Here is a 22,087-nt window from a genome sequence, read left to right as displayed (position 1 = left end):
GAAGTTCGATTTCCAGCCGCCGAACTAGCGGCTAAGTATAGACCAGCCCTTAGTGACTAATCTGAAAGGAACATGAGCATGAAATCTAATTAGTTTAGTGAGTTAAACACAGTTTTAGATCCTACACTTGTCCCTAAGCCTCCCTGCCAATGTCTGGTTTTATAATACAAAATGTTCTCTCTCTGCTTGCAGCATGAAAGACCCACACAGATAATGGGAAATGAGTAATTAGACACAAAGTACTTTAAAATGTCCAAAGTAAACCAACAGGAGAATTTTTCTCTAATCTTTCAGTTAATTTTAGATGTTATTTGTAGCAATAGCAGTTAAAGAATTCTCAGAAGTCCAATTTTAAGTTGACAGTGTTAATGTTAATATTAATATTAACTCCCTTATACCATATGTTTAAATGTATTAGTCTTTATCTCTAATAAGGAGGGAGTTCATCCATGAATGAGCAAATTCTGAACAGATTTTTACCATCCTTGACTTGCCTGACAAACAGGAGATCTAGGGAAGATCAAAGTAAGCAGCAATAGATAGGATTAAAGATTGACGTTTTCTACCTTTTCAGGGTATGTCTACACTACGAGAGTAGTTCGATTTCACTTAAATCGAATATGTGGAATCGATATTGCAAAGTCGAACGCGTGTGTCCACACTAAGGACAGTAATTCGACTTTGTGAGTCCACACTAAGGGGGAAAGCGTCGACATTGGAAGCGGTGCACTGTGGGCAGCTATCCCACAGTTCCCGCAGTCCCCGCTGCCCATTGGAATTCTGGGTCGAGCCACCAATGCCTTCTGGGTAAAAAAATGTGTCGAGGGTGCTTTTGGGTAACTGTCGTCATCCGTCCGTCACTACCGCCCTCCCTCCCTCCCTGAAAGCGCCGGCGGGAAATCAGTTCGCGCACTTTTCTGGTCAGTGACAGCGCGGACGCCACAGCACTGCGAGCATGGATCCCGCTGCGACCATCACTGCAGTTGTGTCCGTTGTCAACGCCTCGCAGCTTATCATCCACCTTTCCCAGAGACAGATAAATCAGGCGAGGAGGCTACGGCACCGCGGTGAGGGCCTGAAGTCTGAGAGTAGCACAGGCCTGTCAGAAAGCAAGGGACCCCGCACCGAGGACATCACGGTGACAATGGGTCATGTGGATGTTGTGGAACGGCGATTCTGGGCACGGGAAACAAGCACGGACTGGTGGGACCGCATAGTGCTGCAGGTCTGGGATGAATCCCAGTGGCTGCGAAACTTTCACATGCGGAAGGGGACTTTCCTTGAACTTTGTGAGTTGCTGTCCCCTGCCCTGAAGCGCAATGACACCCGGATGCGAGCAGCCCTGACTGTCCAGAAGCGAGTGGCCACAGCCCTCTGGAAGCTTGCAACGCCGGACAGCTACCGGTCAGTCACGAACCACTTTGGCGTGGGCAAATCTACCGTGGGGGTTGTTGTCATGCAAGTAGCCAACGCAATCGTTGAGGTACTGCTCTCAAAGGTAATGACCCTGGGAAACGCGCAGGCCATCATAGATGGCTTCGCCGCGATGGGATTCCCAAACTGCGGTGGGGCTATAGATGGAACTCACATCCCTATCCTAGGACCGGACCACCAGGCCAGCCAGTACATTAACAGAAAGGGCTACTTTTCAATGGTGCTGCAAGCACTGGTGGACCATAGGGGACGTTTTACAAACATCAGCGTCGGATGGCCGGGCAAGGTTCATGACGCTCGTGTTTTCAGGAACTCTGGTCTGTTTAGAAGGCTGCAGGAAGGGATTTACTTCCCGGACCACAAAATAACTCTTGGGGATGTGGAGATGCCTACAGTGATCCTCGGGGACCCAGCCTACCCGCTAATGCCCTGGCTCATGAAGCCCTATACTGGCGCCCTGGACACAGAAAAAGAACTGTTCAACTACCGGCTGAGCAAGTGCAGAATGGTGGTGGAGTGTGCTTTTGGACGTCTCAAGGGGAGATGGAGAAGCTTACTGACTCGCTGTGATCTCAGCGAAACCAATATCCCCATTGTTATAGCAGCTTGCTGTGTGCTCCACAATCTCTGTGAGAGCAAGGGGAAGACCTTTATGGCGGGGTGGGAGGTTGAGGCAAATACCCTGGCTTCAGATTACGCCCAGCCAGACAGCCGGGCGATTAGAAGAGCCCAGCGGGACGCGCTGTGCATCCGGGAGGCTTTGAAAGCTAGGTTCCTGAGTGAGCAGGGTAACCTGTGACTTTTAAGTTTGTCTACAGAGAAGCTGAACCTGCCCCCGTTCCTTTACTCACTTAATGTTGACTATCCTCTGCAGTTACATACCCCCTTCCAAAAAAATAAATTCAGTTCTATTTTGTTAATGAACACCGTTGTCTGTATTACTGTTTTCGTGGGAATGTTTTAAACCTGGGACGCAGACTGTGGTGGGGAGCGGGTGTAGTGTACTGATGCAAATGATGCTTCTAAACTCCAGGAATGACAGGCTCCGCAGTACTGGACTGGTTGTTTCAACGGAGCCTGCCAGCCCTCCTGGTCGGGACTGTGTGTATGTGGGGGCTATGTGACTTTCTGGCAGGGGGAGGAGGGTTACAGATCCCCTGCTGCGTGGCTCTGTGATCCAGGATAAGGACCGCGGCATAAGATCTGTAACTGCCCTCCCCCGCCACAAAGTCACAGAGCAACCCCCACCCCACAGAACAGGAAAACCACCTCCCAAACTGACCAGGGTAACTAGTCACTGCACTGTGTATGTGCCCTGCTGCTGGACCTGCCCCCGCCTCTGTACCCTGCTAAAAGGTGACTGTCCTGTCCAATTACCAAGCCCCTTCCCCCCCCTTCAGACAGACTCTCCTCTAAAGAACATGATGGAAACAGTAATGAACAGAAACGTAATGTTTATTAACAACCACACATGAAACTGGGGGGTGAAACTTGGACGGGGGCTTGGGTGAGGCGGGAAGGAAAGGACTTTTCAAATTTTGGGGAATGAGAGCCTTCTGGTGCTTGAGCAGTCTGCAGGGGTGGAGTGAGAGTTTTCACAGACTCTGCCGCCCCTCCTTCTTTGGACTTTGGGTGAGGGGGGTATGGGACTTGGTGGCGGGGGAGGGCGGTTACTGATAGACTGCAGCGGGGCTCTGTCCTCCTGCCTCCGTTCCTGCAGAACATCAACAAGGCGCCGGAGCGTGTCCGTTTGCTCCCTCATAAGTCCAAGCAGCATTTGAGTAGCCTGCTGGTCTTCCTGCCGCCACCTCTCCTCACGTTCCATGTGTGTCCGGTGCATTTGGGACAAATTCTCCCTCCACTGGGTCTGCTGTGCTGCCTGGGCTCAGGAGCAGCCCATTAGTTCTGAGAACATGTCCTCCCGCGTCCTCTTCTTCCTCCGCCTAATCTGCGCTAGCCTCTGGGTGTGTGATGCCAGGCTGGGTTGGGAGACAGTCGCAGATGTGGCTGTGGGAATGGGAAAAAGGGAGTGAATTCCTCAGAAAGATAAATGTAGTTGTGAACAAAGAACAGTCTTTCTCTGTGAACAAGACCATGCACTGCACCTATCACATGCGCACTCAGGACAAGGTCGAATTTTCGGCCCTCGCATTCAGTGCCTGGGGTCTTGCACTGCCGATCTGAGAAGCGGGGCAGGACACCGGAATTTGTGTAGCGGGCAGACATGGTAAGCCGTAGACTTGTGGCTGCTTAAAACTTTAATAGTAGCACTGGCCTCCTTTCACTTTGAAAGCAATGCCAGTCTCTGCTGACAGCAATCCGGCAAGCATGAACTCTGCCCGTCCCACCCCCTCGCGGCTGTCCCAGGGAAAGATCCCTGTATGCTGCCCCTCTCCCGCCTCCACCGCGTGGCTGTAAACCGGCGGTTACAGTTCTGTAAAGGAACGGGCAAGCAGTCCCAATACTAACATTCCCCTACCTAATTCAAAGCAGGTCACCATGAGCGACATCACCCTCATGAGGATCTCAGACAGCGATAAAGAACGAATGCTTCGGGAAAGCCTGCAAAGACCAGGGCCATATGCCGCCATGCTCTGCAGGGCAATGATCCCGGAGTACTTGATTGTCTCCTGGCACGGAAACGTTTGCTACCACAGAGGACCCAATAAGGCCGCTCTCCCCAGGAACCTGATGAACAGGCTTTCAAATTACCTCCAGGAGAGCTTCGTGGAGATGTCCCAGGAGGATTACTGCTCTATCCCCGGACATGTAGACCGCATTTTACTGTAGCTGCACTGTCAGGGACTAAACAGTAGAGCGGCTTGGGCAGAACAATCATGGAAAACCGGACATCGTTAGAGTTTTTTTTCAATAGTTGCAATGCCCAGGACTTAAACGTTAAGAGCCTAGGGCAAACAAATCATGAAAAACCCATTGTTGTTATTGTTCATATTCCAGTTCTGTTAAAAATAAATGTTTATATGTTTAAAACACTTACTGGTTGATCCTTCCCCTGATTCTGTGTCCGGGTTAACAGCTGGGGACGGCTGGTAGGGGATCTCTGTGAGGGTGATGAAAAGATCCTGGCTGTCGGGGAAATCAGCGTTGCAAGCGCTGTCTACTGCCTCATCCTCCTCATCTCCTTCCTCATCTTCCCCGTCCGCTAACATGTCCGAGGAACCGGCCGTGGACAATATCCCATCCTCAGAGTCGACGGTCACTGGTGGGGTAGTGGTGGCGGCCGCACCAAGGATGGAATGCAGTGCCTCGTAGAAATGGGATGTCTGGGGCTGGGCTCCAGAGCGTCCGTTTGCCTCTTTGGTCTTCTGGTAGTCTTGTCTCAGCTCCTTGATTTTCACGCGGCACTGCGTTGCATCCCGGCTGTATCCTCTCTCTGCCATGGCTTTAGAGATCTTCTCATAGATCTTTGCATTCCGTCTTTTCGATCGCAGCTCGGAAAGCACGGACTCATCGCCCCACACAGCGATGAGATCCAAGACTTCCCGATCAGTCCATGCTGGGGCCCTCTTTCTAGTCTGCGATTGCACGGCCATCTCTGCTGGAGAGCTCTGCATCGTTGCCAGTGCTGCTGAGCTCGCCACGATGTCCAAACAGGAAATGAGATTCAAACTGCCCAGACAGGAAAAGGAATTCAAATTTTCCCGGGGCTTTTCCTGTGTGGCTGGTCAGAGCATCCGAGCTCGGACTGCTGTCCAGAGCGTCAACAGAGTGGTGCACTGTGGGATAGCTCCCGGAGCTATTAGCGTCGATTTCCATCCACACCTAGCCTAATTCGACATGGCCATGTCGAATTTAGCGCTACTCCCCTCGTTGGGGAGGAGTACAGAAGTCGAATTTAAGAGAGCTCTATGTCGAACTAAATAGCTTCGTGGTGTGGACGGGTGCAGGGTTAATTCGATATTACGGCGCTAAATTCGACATAAACGCCTAGTGTAGACCAGGCCTCAGATTCACTATTTAATCCTTGTACTGCTCAGCATTTGTTTGGGGGCAAGAAAACAGTAGCAATGTTCAGCCCCAGCTCTATGATGGAAAGCGTTCAAAAGGGTGGAATGGTAAAACAGATGGTTGGCAAGTTAAAGTGACAACTTTTAAAGCAAACTAAGACTGCACAAAGGTAAATCAGTCTGATCAGCATGAATTGTTTGCCTTTTATGGCAAACTGAAAGACGACAGTCATCTACCACTAAGGCAACTTGTGGGGGGAAAACTAGGGAACCCACACAAATTTCAAAATCAAGGAGATTTTCATAGCCAAATCACAGCTCTGCAGTAATCATGTCATCTTATCTCTTACGTAATTTACTGTCTAAATTAGACTTCACCTCTGTTATTACTTATGAAAATTGTATTATAAAAATATTCTTTACCCAACAGTGTTGTACTATCCACTCGATCAGCATCTAGAAAGAGAACAATTCAACTGTGAACAACTAGTCTGGATATTCTTTGCTTTATATAGTAAACTAAAGCAACAAAAAAACCCTAATAGCTTTTGAATAAAATTCTGACACTCCACACCAAATAGTTGCTGGAAAGATATCTTTGTACCTTTTATATAATGCATGCTGCCTACTAAGAGTTAAGCCCTTTTATTTTAGAAATAAAGCATGCTTAATGCAAGTACCTTACAACACTATCATTATACAATATCCAACATTGGCTTGGCTTTTAAAGGCCGACAGGAAACTGCTCTAGTATTACACCTAGGCAGAGTTCTATAAAATGAGCAGCACAGTAATCAAGAGAACTATCAAACGACAGAATCTGAATACACTGAATTTTCAAACAGATTATCAGAGGACATAACATTTAAAGTAGTCTCAAAATGCTAATACAAATGAGAGAATTTCATCAGTTTGTAACATAATTTTGGCACTGGCACAGCTTGTTCAAAATATATTTGTAATGCAACCTCAGTTGTGATCCATCTGCAACAGACCTACCTCAATTTTGAAAAGCTAGCACATGATCCTGTTCTCTTTCAATCTTGATAAAGAAATAGATGACTAAAGAAAGTTTAGTGACAATTAACTATTGATAATTTGTGAGAAAAAAACAAAAATGAGGTGGACACACACACACACAAAACCCAGAAGACAGGCTATCACACAAAATAAGTGATGTCAATTTCTCACTGCCACTTGTATAATCTGAAACGCTGCTGTCCAGATCTGTAACCAATTTAGTTTGGGTTCCTTCTTAACTTTTTATTAAAATCAAAATGAAGACCCGTTAGCCCCATAAACATGCTCAAACTAAAGCCTGAATCCCGAAAGACACATATGCATGTGAGAAGTCCCACTGAATTTAACAAGATTACTTGTGTGTGTGTTTGCAAGGTTGTAGTCTAAGCTTGCAGTCATTGCCAGTAATGGTTTGATGTGGACACAGCAGCAAAATGAGGAATTAAGTGGCAGAATGCAACTTTTATTAAACTTTAACACAGGGGAGGGGCACCACCCGCCCATCACCCATGCTCTCCTACACCAGACATTTAATTGGTTCCAGTAGGGGGATTACAGGGCTCCTTACCATATAATCCATAATTGGTGCCAGAGTTACAGGGTTCCTTACCATCAACCTGTAACATGGGGCTGGCTCTCCTCAGCCTACCCCCCAGGACTCAGCTCTCTCTGAGTCCTAGCACCCCATAAGGGGGACAGACATGCAGCAGGGTGGGGTCCTCAGCCCACAAGATCTGACCTCGGCCCACAAAGTCTGAACCTATCATGAGCCCAAGGCTCATTACCAAAATCCAGTCTTTTACCTCTGGGAACCATTCATTTTATTCTCTTAACCACACTGGAAACCAGACGCAAGTTGTGACAATAAACAACTCCACCCCAGTATCTTAGTTAGATATTAAGCACATTCCTTCTCAACCCACTGTGGCTTGAAGGTGCCATGAAGGTGGCAAAATACTCCCTGGTCCTCTGCCAATTGGCCCATGGAAAAAAAGTTCCTTCCTGACCTCAAACTGGCGATTGGCTAGACCCACAGCATCTGTCAGGCAGCGTTCTCATTCCTGTTTGGGTGAGTAGGGTGGCCTGCTGGAATGGAGCTGGGGAATGGTGGCCAATCAGCAACTTTCTCCCCCAGCTGGCCAGTGGGTTCCAGAGACTCCCAGGGGGAAGAGCTTCCTATTGTTCCTTGGAGAGTGTCTTCCTCCCTTGCTACTGGGACTGTCCTCCTTTCACCACTACCCCCATCAAGTTCCCCCACCCATTGATGTTAGTGCATGGCATTTTTCCTTTTAATTCAGATTTTAATCAGCATGTTACACTGGCTGTCATCAGATCAATGGTTGGTTTGCATCTGACTGACTAGCCATCAGTTACTGTTCAGACCTTAAAAAAAAAATTGTGTATAGCACTAACCAGTAGAAGTATGTCTAAAGGACAGAGTCAGGTCCACAGCTAGTATCTGCAAAGATCTGTTTTTCAGTACATATCCCAGTAGTAAGTAATCAAACATATCCAGCCTTTTCTTAAATGTCCTACATACCCAACCTCCTGAAGACCCAGAGGTTTCAACAGCATTCTTGGAGAAATCCACTCCTCACCGAATCTCTGTTCTGGAATCTGGCTAAGACTATATGTTTAGAAATCATTACCCCAATAAGGCATCTGCCTGCACTTCAAATTTTTTTTAAACTTACTGTTTTATAATCAGGTTGACAGAGTTCTAGTCACAACAGTTTAGCAGACACAACTGAGAACAGCTGTGAAATAATCATCATCTGTTACCCAAAGTTAGTTTCCCTTGTTGATATTTCTCCAAGATGTCCTGATGAAGGCCACAGTAGAATAAACTTCATCTATGCAGTAACACTTGAAAGAAGAAGATTGCTGGAAAAGCACTTCCAAAATATTGGTCATCTTTTTTCTCTCTTCGTCTCCCTTTTTTACTTTTGTATTTTAAAAAAAGACTTATTACTTCGATAACTTTTCAATAAGATACAGACTTCATAGACTCAGATGTAAAGATTAATTAATATAGTTCATCTCTCTGCCAATACTGGACCGTTACCTACAGGACATTTTTTAGTTTTACCCTAGACTAGTTTTAAATGCCCCATGCAATAAGGCTTCACTGCTACCCTTGGAAGATTATTCCGCAGCTTATTCAGTAGGTCAGTTTTTTTTCCCCCGATGCTCAGATAAATTGTTCTCAGACAGTTGTCCTCCCCTCCACCCACATACACACCTAACTTACACAGGATATGACTATTACCCTATACAAATCTTGTATATCTCTTATGTGTACACCAAACACTCGTAATTTCATGTTCCAACTTCATGCTTAGCCAAGCTATACATATTTGACTGTTAGCTTTCCTCGAGTCAATCCGTACAGCCTTTTAAGCATTTTTGCTGTCTTCTCTGAACTCTCATAATGCCTACAACCGAATATTTTATCTGGGGTACTGCACTTAATGAAAGTGAAGTTTGAGAATAATCGAAATAACTTAAAGGAATAAATCCTTACAAGAACACTATAGCTGGCAAATACACTAAGCAAGCAGGAAATTCAGAGCAAAGGGTAAATTTACCAGAAATCCAAACATTTGAAAGTACAAAAATTCAGTTACAATTTTGTTATTATATGCTCCTACTCTGCGTGTCAATCAGAAGCAGAGATTTTCATGCATGCACTCGTAACTACCCATTGGATTAACATCTCAAATCAAGTGCCACTTGCACAAAGAATATACTAAGAATGGAATTCAGTTGCACACATAGAAGTTCATTATAAAATAACAAAACAAAAATACCTGGACTCCTCTGCTTGCAGATTTGAGCAGTTAGATCTTGGACATACTCCGGGAAATATTCAAAGCAATCACCATAGGATACTACTTTTATTCCATGCAGAAGCATATCTGCCTGGAGTTTAAAAAAGTGGTCTTCATTTTCTTTAAGCACCAACATATAATGTTCTAAATCTACTTTATTCTTTACAGTATACAGAAAGAGAGCCTGGAATATTTGATCACGCAGAGTCTCTCCACAGCCCACAAACAAGAAGGATTTGGTCAGATACAAGTTCTGTAGAACCTCCTGTTAAGAATATTAAGATCACAAAAGAAAAATTTTATCTATATGGCCAAAGACACATGGGTCAAAGTAAAAACATTTTTTAAAGTTTCACACACATAAAAGAAGAAATGGAACACTCAGTTTGGCAAAACACAGTATGTTCTTTAATTAAAGTCACACATACCATTACTTCAGGGTCTTGAGTAACATCTTTATATCCTGAAGGATCCAACACCATTCCACAGGGATCTGTATACAAGCCATGAATATGAAGAACTCCATACTTTATATGACCTCTTGCCCACTGAAGAACCTAAAGCAAATCATGCATGTAATATTTACTTTGGATTATATTATACTACTGAAAAAGGGGAAACTATATTCTTGAACAAGTGCCCAAACATGTAAAGCACAGTTGATCATTTTTGCCCTTTGTGTACTAAGGTCACAGTATCAGCCATCACTTGCATAAGTTACAGAAAAACCAGTTAAAACTACTAAAATTTTGAAACAGAAGTGCCTAAACTGTAGACTGTAAAATGTTCAGAATACAATATAAACAATAACCTTTTAAAGGCTTTTTGCTCTTTTGACCAAAAGAAACTTATTTTAATCGACGAAGAGCGTTCTAGCTTTTTTTACAAAAACATAAGACACCACGAGTAAAGCAGCTAGAAAAATCTTAACACCCGTCAGACATCTTTGAGTCTTCCTTTCCAGTGTCTGAGTGATGAGCTAATCACTTCACTAGATTAAGTTACATTTGTGATTGTTACAATTACTTCATCCACATGAACTGTTTCTGTAAATAAGAAATCTACCATTGGTATTTTCTGGCAAATTGTAACACATTATTCAAAATGGACAATGAAAACTGTCTGTCCATGTCTATTATTTTACTTCACTGAAAAGCTTTACAGAAAACAAAAGTAGTAAAGATTTTCAATGAGTAACTAGTGAAAAAACCTGCAAAAAGTACAAGACAACTCCTTTCCCCTATAAGAAGTCCTGACATTTCATTGCCTTATCATACCTTATCCTTATCTTTCAGGTCTAAAGACTCCATGGGTTTACCCTGTTGCTGACCAAAAATCTCAAGTAAATTGTCATAGTTTGTTGTAAGGACCATAGTGCCTCTCTCCATTAGCCTGATGATTGACTGTAGAACAACAGGATTCTGAATGTGTTGTTCCAAGTTATCAAACACCTCCATTAAGCAATCCTGGAAAAAGTTGGGCTTGGTATCACCTGTGCGCTGAAGAAAAAAAAAAATGGTATATAGTTAAAGATAAGCACTGTAACTGCCTTCAGCAGGACAGCAATGGTCCTTAACCATTTGTCCCAATACTTTTCTTTAAAAGGAATTTACTAAAATCATGATATTTAGACAGCTCCTATAGTATATAAAATGTTAGGGTTTGAAATGTCAGAGATAAATCTGAATGGCTTCACACATCCCTGTATTATTTATATAGCTCATATAGTAAAGTCATCCACTTTTCTAAAGCTTTTTGACAGGAATCAACTTGTGCAATATATAGGCCTGGAGGGGGGGGGGGGGGGGGATCTCTTCTGTAGTTTGCCACAGTTAAACCTTCCTCTGTCACTTCCAAACTAAAATATTAAAATGTGCTCCACTCATCTTTTAGCTAATGCCCAAACTCCATGACAGGGTAGACCAGAGGGAGTTCACAACACACCAGAGTTCCACAGACTGCATTGGCTTCCTGATCACTTCCAAGTGCAATTCAATGTGCTGATGTTCCTGTTTAGAAGCTGTATACAGTTAGGGTCCTAGCTTCATGGGAAATCACAAGTGCGGTCATTACCTTTGAGGTCAAAAGTTACCATTCCCTAGATTTAAAATCTTGGGTGCTTGCAGAGAGTCCTTGTCTCAGAAAACCACTTTTGCTCAACCAAGCCAGAGATTCTTAATCTTCAGGATGAGCTGCAAAGCCTGTCTGTATATGCAGGGTTTTCCCTGAGGGGATTGGAGTATTTTGCTCTCTCTCTCAATGCATCCACTGGAATCATTTCTGCTGGAAGACTTCAGGCTGTTTTTAAATGGATTTCCCGAAGAAAACTTCTCAATCTCAAAATCAGTGGCATAGATGCACATTGGACATGTGTGGACTTTCCTTATTTGAAATAAATGGAGCTGGGACAACTTAAGGCTATCAATAGCGTCAAGGTCTGTCAACATTTCTGTGCAATCTCTGGTTTCAGTCAGCAAAGCTATAAATTCCTATTTGAGTTCAGAACAACACTGACAGACTGACTTCTTATAACACAAGCAAGAGTCTTGGCAACTAGAATAATCTGTTTCCACAGTTTTCAGTGAGGTTTGAAATAAAACATTCAAATTAATTCAAGTAAAATTGTATACGTGTGTATACAAACACACACATATACACACACACACACAGAGCAGTAACCTCTACACGCCCCTATTAGAAAGGCCCAATTGTGCTAAGTACTGTAAAGTAAAACAGACTTTCTTCCCCCAAAGGGCTCAAAACCTAGGAATACTACTATTATAATAATGTCTTTAAATAATAAGTACTATATACACACTCACTGGGGACATCTTTCTTATGAGATCATGTGCAACTACAAGCAAGTCTCTGTCTTTGATCACTTTTTTGCGGAATTCAGCAACGTCTCCTGGATGAAGCACCTCCAGCTGTTCAGCTGCTTCAATGACAGCTTCAATACAGCTCCTCCATGAGCACAGTGCTGGTATTTCTGGTGCTACAGCTGCACTCACTCCGGTTCCAATTACCAAAAGAAGGTCCCAAGGCTGCTTCCTTATTAGACTTCTTAAAATCTTCCTAAAATAAAAACAGAAGATCTACATTTTCTACACACTGTATGTTATCTTGTCAAAGTTTCTTAGGATTTTGATAGAAGAGCAATTTAGTGTGTCCATGTGAACTGTTAGTGCTTGTAAAAAGTGCCAGATTGAAAGCACTAGAGTAGAAATGCTCTCTTTCTCAACAGATCAGCTTTCTCAAAGTGAGAGATCAATGTACCTCAACCCTAACCAAGAGAAACCACTTCTAGGATGAGAGAATGGGTATGAGACCTCCTACTACTCTATCTTTGGCCTGTATGCTGTGACTGCAACTAATATGACAATTATTGCAAACTGGGCTGATGGGATTTGCGATCAAGAATTGTACTCAAACCAAATTAATTTCACATAGTTTACTTTTACTTAACAGCCATAAAATAGCAATAGCTTTCACTCGCTGGATTTAAACTGGAAATCTAGAAATGAAACAATCTATCACCAATTTTCAATCCTTTGGGCCACCAGTCATCCTTTCAGCAGTTCTTTTAAGAGAGCTGTACTTCATCGTACCATTGAAAGATCTACTCAGTATAGAGACACTAGTGACAAAGTTGAAATATTTTAAAAAGGACAAAGGAACAGGGTTCTAGTTCATCTGCATGTTAATCAAATGCTGCAGCAGACAGTAAATTTATGTACAGTTGTGGTGTGAAAGATAGTCACATATATGCTCCTCCTCCCCTAAACAACTCCCTCAGCTGTTTTCTGTTTATGATCATTAATTATCTCCTCTAGAGCTATGTTAAGCCTGAAGCTTTCTAAACACAGGTTCACCCAAAAATGTTGCCTGCATGAGCTGGCTCTAGGTATTAGCTGTACAACAGCAAGTACAAGGAATTCTCAGGCAAGTCCCATGGGAAGGCTTTCTGCAAAACTAAAAGTAAAATTGGTCTTTGTAAAGAAACATCTCCATTAGTCCAAACTCATCCTTGAATGCAGAAAGCTTGGTAAAATGGATAGAATTACTGAGGGACGGAAACCTCATTTTCAATTATATCATGCAATTAAAGAAAGAAATTCAGGAAAGAAGAAGAATTTTTTTCATTTATTTTTGAAGTTTTGTAGTTTCTCATTAATCTTGGCTTCAGCAGGCAATCTTGAAAACCCCTTTTTTTCTGCTAAAACTGTGCATAGTTATAGAATATAAAGTTACCACAGGCATAATCTACAAAGCTCTGGTTATTTATATCATATGCACATTACAAATTTGAGAAAAAAAATTGGTATGATTATCTCATAGATATGTGGAATATATTTCAATAATGTGGAAGAACTCAAACAATTTGACAAATATTCAACATTAAATTTGGTCTACAATATTTAACTCTTAAAACATCCCTTATATCATTGCTGGAGGTGGGTAAGCAATTGGGATTTCTAGGTCACATTATCTGAATCTATAAGCAACAAGTTAAACATCCCTGTTGAAATTGCCTCAGGCACAGCAACAACTAAAGTGGCTAAAGAGCTGGTTTATACAAATAAAATACTGCTTTTATGCTCACATTTCTTTCTGCTACAGCAAACACAAATTGATTGTTTCCTCCAGGCATAAATGCTACCTATTTCTCACTAACAGCTTAACCAAGTATGAAATATACTGGCAATGGAAAAGTTATGTTCTCAGGCAAAAGTTAACAGACTTTTGAGCATATATGGTGCCATTTTTAAACCTTATTTAAAATATTAAAGTTTGGGTATTTTGGGTAGTTATATAAAGTAACCTTCTCTCCCAATAATTTTTTTCCCCTTCACCCGGTTATCACAGACTGTACTGAAACTATTTTCATGCTGCCCTTAAGCCAATAAAGGGGGACCATCATGGACAGTAATTAACTCAAGAGGCCTTTTCGTTGGTGGCCTTGACTTTTGCACATTTCTGTTAACTTATTGAGTTTTCATATAGATATTTAAAAAAAAAAAAAAAAAAACACACACTTTCCATGTTGCTTTGCAGAAAATTTCAGACATTAAGGCCCAATCCTCAAAGGAATCAAATGGGAAGACCCTTATGCTCTCAGAGTTCCACTGAATCTACAGAACTCAGAGGGAGTCTGCCTGTATGAATCCTTTTGAGGATTAGAGTCGAAACAAGTAGGAAGGGAAGTAAGACAGTGTACTAAAAATTTTGGAAGGCTAAAGCAGCAACTATGATCGATAACTTTTCATAAAGGTACATCTGGAATCTTTAAGCTTCATGCCCACTCCCACAGTTACCTTTGACTCAAGAGTCTCAGTGGGTGATCCCCAAGGAACAAGAGTCCTACCCTCTCTCTCACACACACACACACACTAGTTACCATTATATTTACCTTGATTTTTGTTCACTTCTGTTGGTTGTCCTTTCTTCTGAGTCCATCTCTGAACCCTATTTAAAAAAAAAAAAAAAGTTTAGCAACTCTTAATACCTCAGTTTATATATGCAATACCTAAAAAACGCCTGATTACTGCCAAAATTAAATATTGATGTATTTGAAAGTTTCTTTGCATTTTCAATTAAATTAATTTATGTGTGACTTCTCACAGACAGTAAAACTAAAGTAATTACAGAAGAGGGACTGATTTCAAAGTTGTCAATTGCTTTAAGTGGAGCTATGACAATTTACACCAACTGAGGATCTGCCCTACATCTAGATTCAAGAAGAGAGAAAGCAATTTTTTTAAAATTATATTTGTGCTTTCCTTAACCCGAAATCTGAGTGGCAAGTGGAGGAAAGGCAGTTCATCTAACCGTACATCTCTTTTGCTTTCCAAAATATATAAATATCACATACATACACTCCTCCTCATTTAGGGCGATTGTGAAAGATTCATATGAAAATATTTTAACGGCTTAAAAAGTGTTTCAGCTCTTACAAAACAATCCCATTAGCAAAGGCATACTACTGAATTTATAAGTCATAAAATACAAACATGATACAGAAAAAGAAAAGAAAACCTCTTCAAGGTTATTTCCTTAAGTTATATTTAAACATGATGTGTCTGGCTAAATAGGTAAACTTTGTTCTCAATACTATCCCTTCCCACATGGTCACATTTATTGTTAAAAATTCACTGATGTCAACAGTCACCACTAGCAGTCCAGTGAACTTTACTGTACAATTCATTATTCCTCCAAGAAGTCCAAATGATTTCATTTCAGTTAAATTAATCTGCTTTATGAAAATCCATAAAATGATGAAAGGGTCAAAAATCAGCCATGCTTCCCAAAAGGCGGTTGGTCCAGTAATCCCGTTTACACACTGAAACAGTCATTATGGCTACTCCACATCCTACCACAGAGCGTTGGGACTACTGGATCCACATAATTGCAAGACTTGCCCAGGACTCATGGAGACTCCATTTCTGCAGTGCACAAAGGGTGGAAGAGGCCTCCTACATAGCTGACGACCTTACAGTCTCCTGCACAACTCCATTGCTAGGGTCAGTGGCTCAGAGGTTCTTGTGTCAGCCCTCTACTTCATGAGTAAATCAGATGACCAGATCACATGAAGAACAGAACAGACCCCATTAACAACTTATTTTAAATGAAGTATCTACAAGCATTTCTAAGTCACTTATTGGCATAGCATCTAGAAGCACCTATCCCAGCTGAGCTCTTTCTGCTCTAGAAATGCCATAGGCACTTTTTCTGGATTTGTGTAAAATATGTACATATCATTACTACTTCCATAGCATTATGAATCTCCCAACCTGAATGAACTGTCAATATTTTTTGTTTTATCTTTCTTGCAGTAAGTAGATTCTCAAGTGCAAAGTATAGTACTGTTCTGCTTATACAGTGCTAGCTAAAGAAAGTGCACGGATCTAACTTTAGGAAGAAAACAAAGCAAAATGGAGAACTCAAGTAAAGCTGTTATGATGTCATCACATTTTTTAAACCACCCCCCTACATGCCTCAGAATTGGATGAACATTTACCATTTCAAAGTAACCTATGAAAGAATGCTGCTGCCAGAGCTCTCCACACCAGCAGTAACCATAGTTCTCCACCTGCCACTATTAAGGAAGATCAAAAGTATTTATATGCCTATTAGAAATTGCGGAGGTTAACCACTTCCTCCAAAATAGGCTCATAGTTAGTTTAGCTCACACTTAAGAATACATACGACAAAATGCAATTTATAAAGCTAATTTTGCACACAACTCCAATAAGATGCCGCTGCTCTTTGAAACATATGGCATCATTTTAGAAAGTTACTCTATCAGGAAGATTTTAGAGAATATTTCAGGTTCTGAAGAATTACTTAGCCCAGCCCCATCTATGACAAACAATTACTAATATTATGTTTTTGCTACAATAAAAACAAAACAGTCCAAAACATACCAAGGTTGCAAACATGACTAACTCATTCCCTGAAGCCAAATTTATGATTTTTAAGTTATTCAGGAGGCCAATTAAAGGTGTAAAACAAATTAAGAACTTTACCTTTCTGGTATGCTATGTTTCACTAGTATAAACACTTAGGTACTCTGCATGTCTCAAACTAATGAAAATTAGAGTAAGAAAACATTAAAAAGAAAAAGCATCTAAGATGTCTGCCCTAGAGCAATTTTCTCTGTTACATCTCTTAAATTAGCATTCCTAACATTTCAGGTTGTCATGCAAACTTTGCTCATGAGAGTAGTTGCATTTGGAGACGCGTAAGGATTTGCAGGATAGGTCCTTTGTAGATCACAGAAGATCTAAAGATAATGACATTTCCTTTTACACAATTCACTGAAATACAACATGATTGGAGGGCAGAATGAGTTTAAGCTACTTATTCACTTAAATACAAAAGGTAAAGTTAAACTACAGCGAATAGGTCAACCTCTTCCCTCAGTTACACCAATGTAAATCCAGAATTAATCCACTGACCTTCATGGAGTTACTCTAGATTTATACTGGTGCAACCAAGATTATGAATTAGTCTGAATTTATTTCTATACTATAAAAAGACTATGGAACCAAGAAAACATTTTAAAACTGAGGGCACTATACTCAGAATAAGGAAAAATATATATATGAAAAAAATGAAATACACCTCTACCTCGATATAACGCTGTCCTCGGGAGCCAAAATTTTTTTACCGTGTTATAGGTGAAACCGCGTTATATCGAATTTGCTTTGATCCACCGGAGTGCGCAGCCCCCCCGGAGCACTGCTTTACCACATTATATGCGAATTTGTGTTATATCGGGTAGCGTTATATCAGGGTAGAGGTGTATCAAGTATATGAAAACATAAAGACAGTATGTAAATAACCAATTCTGGTCTCATTTGGTTCCACTCAATCAAATAATCTGCTCCTTCCAATCCTTCCCCTCCTGAAAACTATTCCCTTGTTGATCTTTTATTTGGGAAAGTATCCCCTTTCTGTGTCTCTGCTGGAATAGTGAACTAATAGAATGCTCTCCTTCCAAGAAGTTTTCTTACCAAGAGTAAGGTCCAAAGTACCATCCTACTGCAACAACCTCAAGATGTATGCTGAAAAGTAACCTTTGCAAAGCTATGTCTCCCTCCAACAGCCTTCTCTAGACAATTTAAACCCCAAATAATCCCAGAACTGCATTTTGGCAGGTTAATTTAACTACATCATAATCCCTTAGAAAGTTCCAAGGCTTCATGAAATTAATTCTATTGCATTGGTTTGCTTTGGTTTTATAAAGTGGGGAGGAATAAATTTTAATTTGGCTGGAAAAGTTCACAGTTGTGGTGCTGAAGGCCCACACTGTGCAACCAGTTGCATGCGCCCAAACACATGGCCCCTGGGGCTTCTTGCAGGCTCTCAGGTCCATCTTCATGGAGCTTATTAAAGATTCCATGGCTTAATTTGTTGTTGAGACATATTATGGGACCACTGGACAAAAATGAATAAAAGAAATGAAAAAAGTGTCTGCTAGAAGCACAGAAATACTTTTTTTGATAGGGCAGCAGTAAGGGATCTGATCTTAGATGTCCCTTCTGGCTCTAAAGTATTTTTAGAATGAAAACATTTTTGCTGCTACATTTAATAACAATGCTTCCTTTCACAAATCCCATGGCAAACCACTACCCAAAATGTGTATCATCTTATCACTTGGGGAATTACAGCAGATTCAAAAATCTAAAATAATAATCTATTTAGAACAAACCAGATAAAATAATCTTGCTTTCTAGATTTTTAACAGACAGAGTTTAAGGAGTGACTTGATTACAGTCCATAAGTACCTAAATGGTGAACAAATATTTAATAATGGTATCTTCAGTTTAGCAGAGAAAGGTATAACACAATCCAATGGCTGGAAGTTGAAGCTAGACAAATTCAAACCAAAAATAAAAAAGTCTTTTTTTTTTTTTTTTTTTAAACAGTGAGAATAATTAACCACTGGAACAATTTACCAAGGGTCATGGTCAATTCTCCATCACTGACCATTTTTAAATCAGGATTGGATGTTTTTCTAAAAGATAGGCTCTACGAATTATTTTGGGGAAGTTCTATGTCTTGTGTTACACTGGAAGTCAGATTAGATCATGATGGTCCCTTCTGGCCTTGCAATCTATGAATCAACGGCTTCTCCAGATACATGGGATTTGAGGCAGCAACACAAAGGTAATAAGTCTAAAATATCTGAACAAGAAAGTATAACCTCTTTACTCTGAAAAATACTGTACTGTACCATAACTCTCTCCATGCGATTTTGGGGGAATCAGTCCGTAAGAATACTGATAACGGTAACTGTTAATATATCAGTAACTTTCCAAAATGATTAAATACAAAGTGTTATAACACAATCACAGTATGCACTACAATACTAGCTGTCAATGTTACCATCACAGTTCCTGCCATATCTTTCTGTTTCGGCCATACCTAATAGCAACTTTCTGCTTCTCAAAAGCTGTGTGCATAAGAGCAAGTAATCTCCATCAGAGTTTAATAGCCATAAGGAGGTAATTCATCACTGCTACTAGAGTAATCTCTGCCTTTGCCTGGTCTAGCTCCTGACTTTGAAGGATCCAAGATACTAACAGAGGTGATGCTGTCAACACTTCTTCAGTGACAATGCCTAGAAAAGGGGAGGCTAGAGCTGGAATAGGAGTTAGTATTCAGTGTTGGTTTCCTGAGAATCAGTCGACCTATCATATGGCTTCTTCAGGACAGATTGTCTTCTCTGCAGGAATCATCAATTATTTTGATCAGTAGTTGGATCATTTTTTTTTTTTTTTACACACACACACACACACACACACAATCTCACTACTCACGCTGGACTGGGTGACTCATATCCCTGATGTCCCAAACTCTCAAAGTTTCCAGTGCCTCTACTTGTGTGACTGATTCAAACTCAATGAGGGTTAATTGGTCCTTAGTATGTATTCTAGCTTGGTATCCTCTCTCCTAAAAAAACTGTCCCCTATTTGGTGGATCTCCTTGCAAGTAGGGGTAGGCACTTAGGCTTGGAAGTTGGTTAATGCAATCTGGTTTATCAGATAGCGTGCTAATTGACTACTTGAAAGAGCTCTGCAGACAATACTTGGTAGAGTTTACAGTAGAGAAGAAAATGCATTTAAGGTGTACCTCCTTCCTCCTCCCCCCACATGCACACTAATTTGCTCTGAAACAAGAATAGGTCAGTATCAGACTAGATAGGCCAATAATCTCCTGCAGGCAACAGTTCCTGTATTCCTCTTTAGGGATAAGTCTTACCAGCAGTGATGTAGCCAAGTCCGAAACATTCCAAAAAGGCTTTGGACTCTGCTTCTGAATTATTTCCCTGTTTGATGCCTGCATAAAATGTCAGTCACTCATCTCCCTTCCAAAGGTATCTGCAGCCACGAGTTCAATTTATGCAGGTTACATTTTTTTTTAACCCAAAGGAAACCCTGCTGAGACGCACAGCCAACACATTACCTGCTCGGGAAGGACGCTTGTAACAGGAATTCAGTGATGACTCTGCCCAGCTACGTGGTCTAAAAGTAGAAGTCGTGGGGTTGGGGGGCGCTGCTATTTTGACCCATGACAGCTTAACCCCCCCAGCAGCCGTGCAACAGCAGCACGCCCGGAGCGTCGTGTCCCCACGCGCGGGGACGGGTTCGCGCCGCCGGGAGGCCCCCTCCCCCCGCAGGGTCAGGAGCTGCGCGCGCGCGGAGCCCCCGCCGCGGCGGAGCCGCTCCCAGCAGCGCCGAAAAGCAGTAACGGCCCCTGCTCAGGGTGAGGGGCAGAGAACGAGCCCGCCACGCGGCGCCAAGCAGGCAGCGCCTGACTGGGGGAGAGACGGGATGGTCAGCAACGTCCGCGCGCACCGCCCACAAACCTGCCGGGCTCCTCCGCCGTTATCCGAGCGCGCGGCCGCCTCCCTCTCGGCTTCGCCCCTAAGGGCGCCGGCAGGAGGGGGCGGGGCCAGCAGTTCAGCCCTCGCGGCGGCGGCGGCGACTTCTTCCCCCGCCCGGCTGGTGTCCTCTCAAACACCGACCCTCGCCCAGGGGTCCGCCCATGGCTTGGCCCCGCCCCCGTGGGGAGACTCCCCCTCTGCTCTGGCTCTAAATACCCTGCAGCCCCCTCCCCCAATGCAAGTCTCCCCACCGTGGGGGAGGGGGCAGGTGCGCTGTCAGCCAACACCGGGACCCCACCCAGGGCGCCTCCGCGCTAGACGGCTGAGCCTTGACAGCTTGAGCTAAAGGGCCTGTGACAGCACTTCTGGGGCAATTCTGCACCACTGCGCAGGTGCGGCATTACTGTCCCGTCCCCCGCCTTGATTGTATGGGAGAGCCGAAGGGAAGCTGCAATTACACCTTTTCCCCAAGAGGTGGTGCCAGAAGCGAGGGCAGCCGCTCACAGGCGGGAGCTGCCAGCCGCGGTGAGGGAGAGGGAGGCTTCCTCACAGCGCCCTGCCCGCGGGGCAGGTGAGGAGGCTCGGAGTGTGGGGGTGTGGACAGAGTGGGGCACACAGGGCTGCTGGGGGGTCACACAGACGGGTTCAGAAGGGCTAGTGGGGGGGATAACACTGAGGCAGGGGCTGAATGGGAGTGGGGGTGCAGGGGGAGTGGGGATGGCTGAGTGGGGGTTCAGGGGCAGCTATGCCTGGCTGAATGGAAAGTGGGGGTGCAGGGGCACATGGGGAGAGGGGTAGATGTGCCTGACTTAACGGGAGAGGCTAGGGGTCAGCCGAGGTCTGCATGGGGGAGGATCCCTAACAACCCCCCTCCTCCAAAAAAACCTGTTCCATACTTCTCCCACCCACGCCAAACAACCCTCCAGGTTCACTCCCAGGCTCCTTCTCAGCAATTACTTCCCTCTCTCTTAGCTCCTCTGTTACCCCTGACTTCCCCAAGCCTTTGCATTGCTTCTGAGCAGTGCAGGAAATGTTTCTGTATTGTTATAATAATTGATCCCTCTCTGCTATTTAAATGTGTGTAAAGGATTGAAAACTGAATGGTATTTTTAGATGTCTAATAGAAACACACTCACAGCAAAAATATTTCATTTTGCTGAAGGAAGGGAAGTGTAAACACATTTAGAGGAGGTCTGTAAAACTAGAAAGTACACAGCTGGAGGGGAACTGTGATTTTGGAACCTCTGCTTTTTATTGAAAAAAAAAATCATTCACAAGTCTACTGGCCACTTCACTGAGTATTATTTCTGAAAGTTGTTTGGGAGCTAAAACAGAAACTGTTGTGCAATTATGGAGTTGCTATTACAACTCTGTAACATTTGGAGATACTATTATCTTATAAACATCTAAGCCCCGTGAACTGTCCCTTTCTTATCTCTGAA

General features: G+C 42.8%; 1 protein-coding gene across 6 annotated transcripts in view; it reads right to left on the bottom strand.

The window, feature by feature from the left end:
• The window catches only part of FAM118A (family with sequence similarity 118 member A), a 31,909-nt gene extending 11,141 nt beyond the window's left edge, over window positions 1–20,768 (bottom strand). For 2 of the 6 annotated variants that reach the window (XR_002908346.2, XR_002908347.2), the window contains exons 1-7: window positions 20,225–20,499; window positions 14,664–14,719; window positions 12,076–12,328; window positions 10,531–10,752; window positions 9,682–9,810; window positions 9,233–9,518; window positions 5,826–5,858 (exon numbers count right to left, since the gene is read on the bottom strand). Coding sequence is in view for 4 of the 6 variants with exons in the window: in XM_024204406.2 (XP_024060174.1) it covers window positions 5,826–5,858; window positions 9,233–9,518; window positions 9,682–9,810; window positions 10,531–10,752; window positions 12,076–12,328; window positions 14,664–14,710 (970 nt within the window). In the remaining 2 variants the exon portion in view is untranslated. Of the gene's footprint in view, window positions 1–5,825; window positions 5,859–9,232; window positions 9,519–9,681; window positions 9,811–10,530; window positions 10,753–12,075; window positions 12,329–14,663; window positions 14,720–20,224; window positions 20,500–20,627 lie in introns of those variants that run through there. The other 4 variants (XM_024204406.2, XM_024204409.1, XM_024204405.2 and 1 more) reach the window with 4 other exon arrangements.
• Between the last annotated feature and the right edge of the window lie 1,319 nt (window positions 20,769–22,087).

This window comes from Terrapene carolina, unplaced genomic scaffold (assembly GCF_002925995.2).
Source record: "Terrapene carolina triunguis isolate 2854851 unplaced genomic scaffold, T_m_triunguis-2.0 Scaffold112, whole genome shotgun sequence".
NCBI lineage: Eukaryota > Metazoa > Chordata > Testudines > Emydidae > Terrapene > Terrapene triunguis.
Note: the sequence above shows the minus strand (reverse complement) of the source record. Positions and strands in the feature narration are given on the sequence as shown.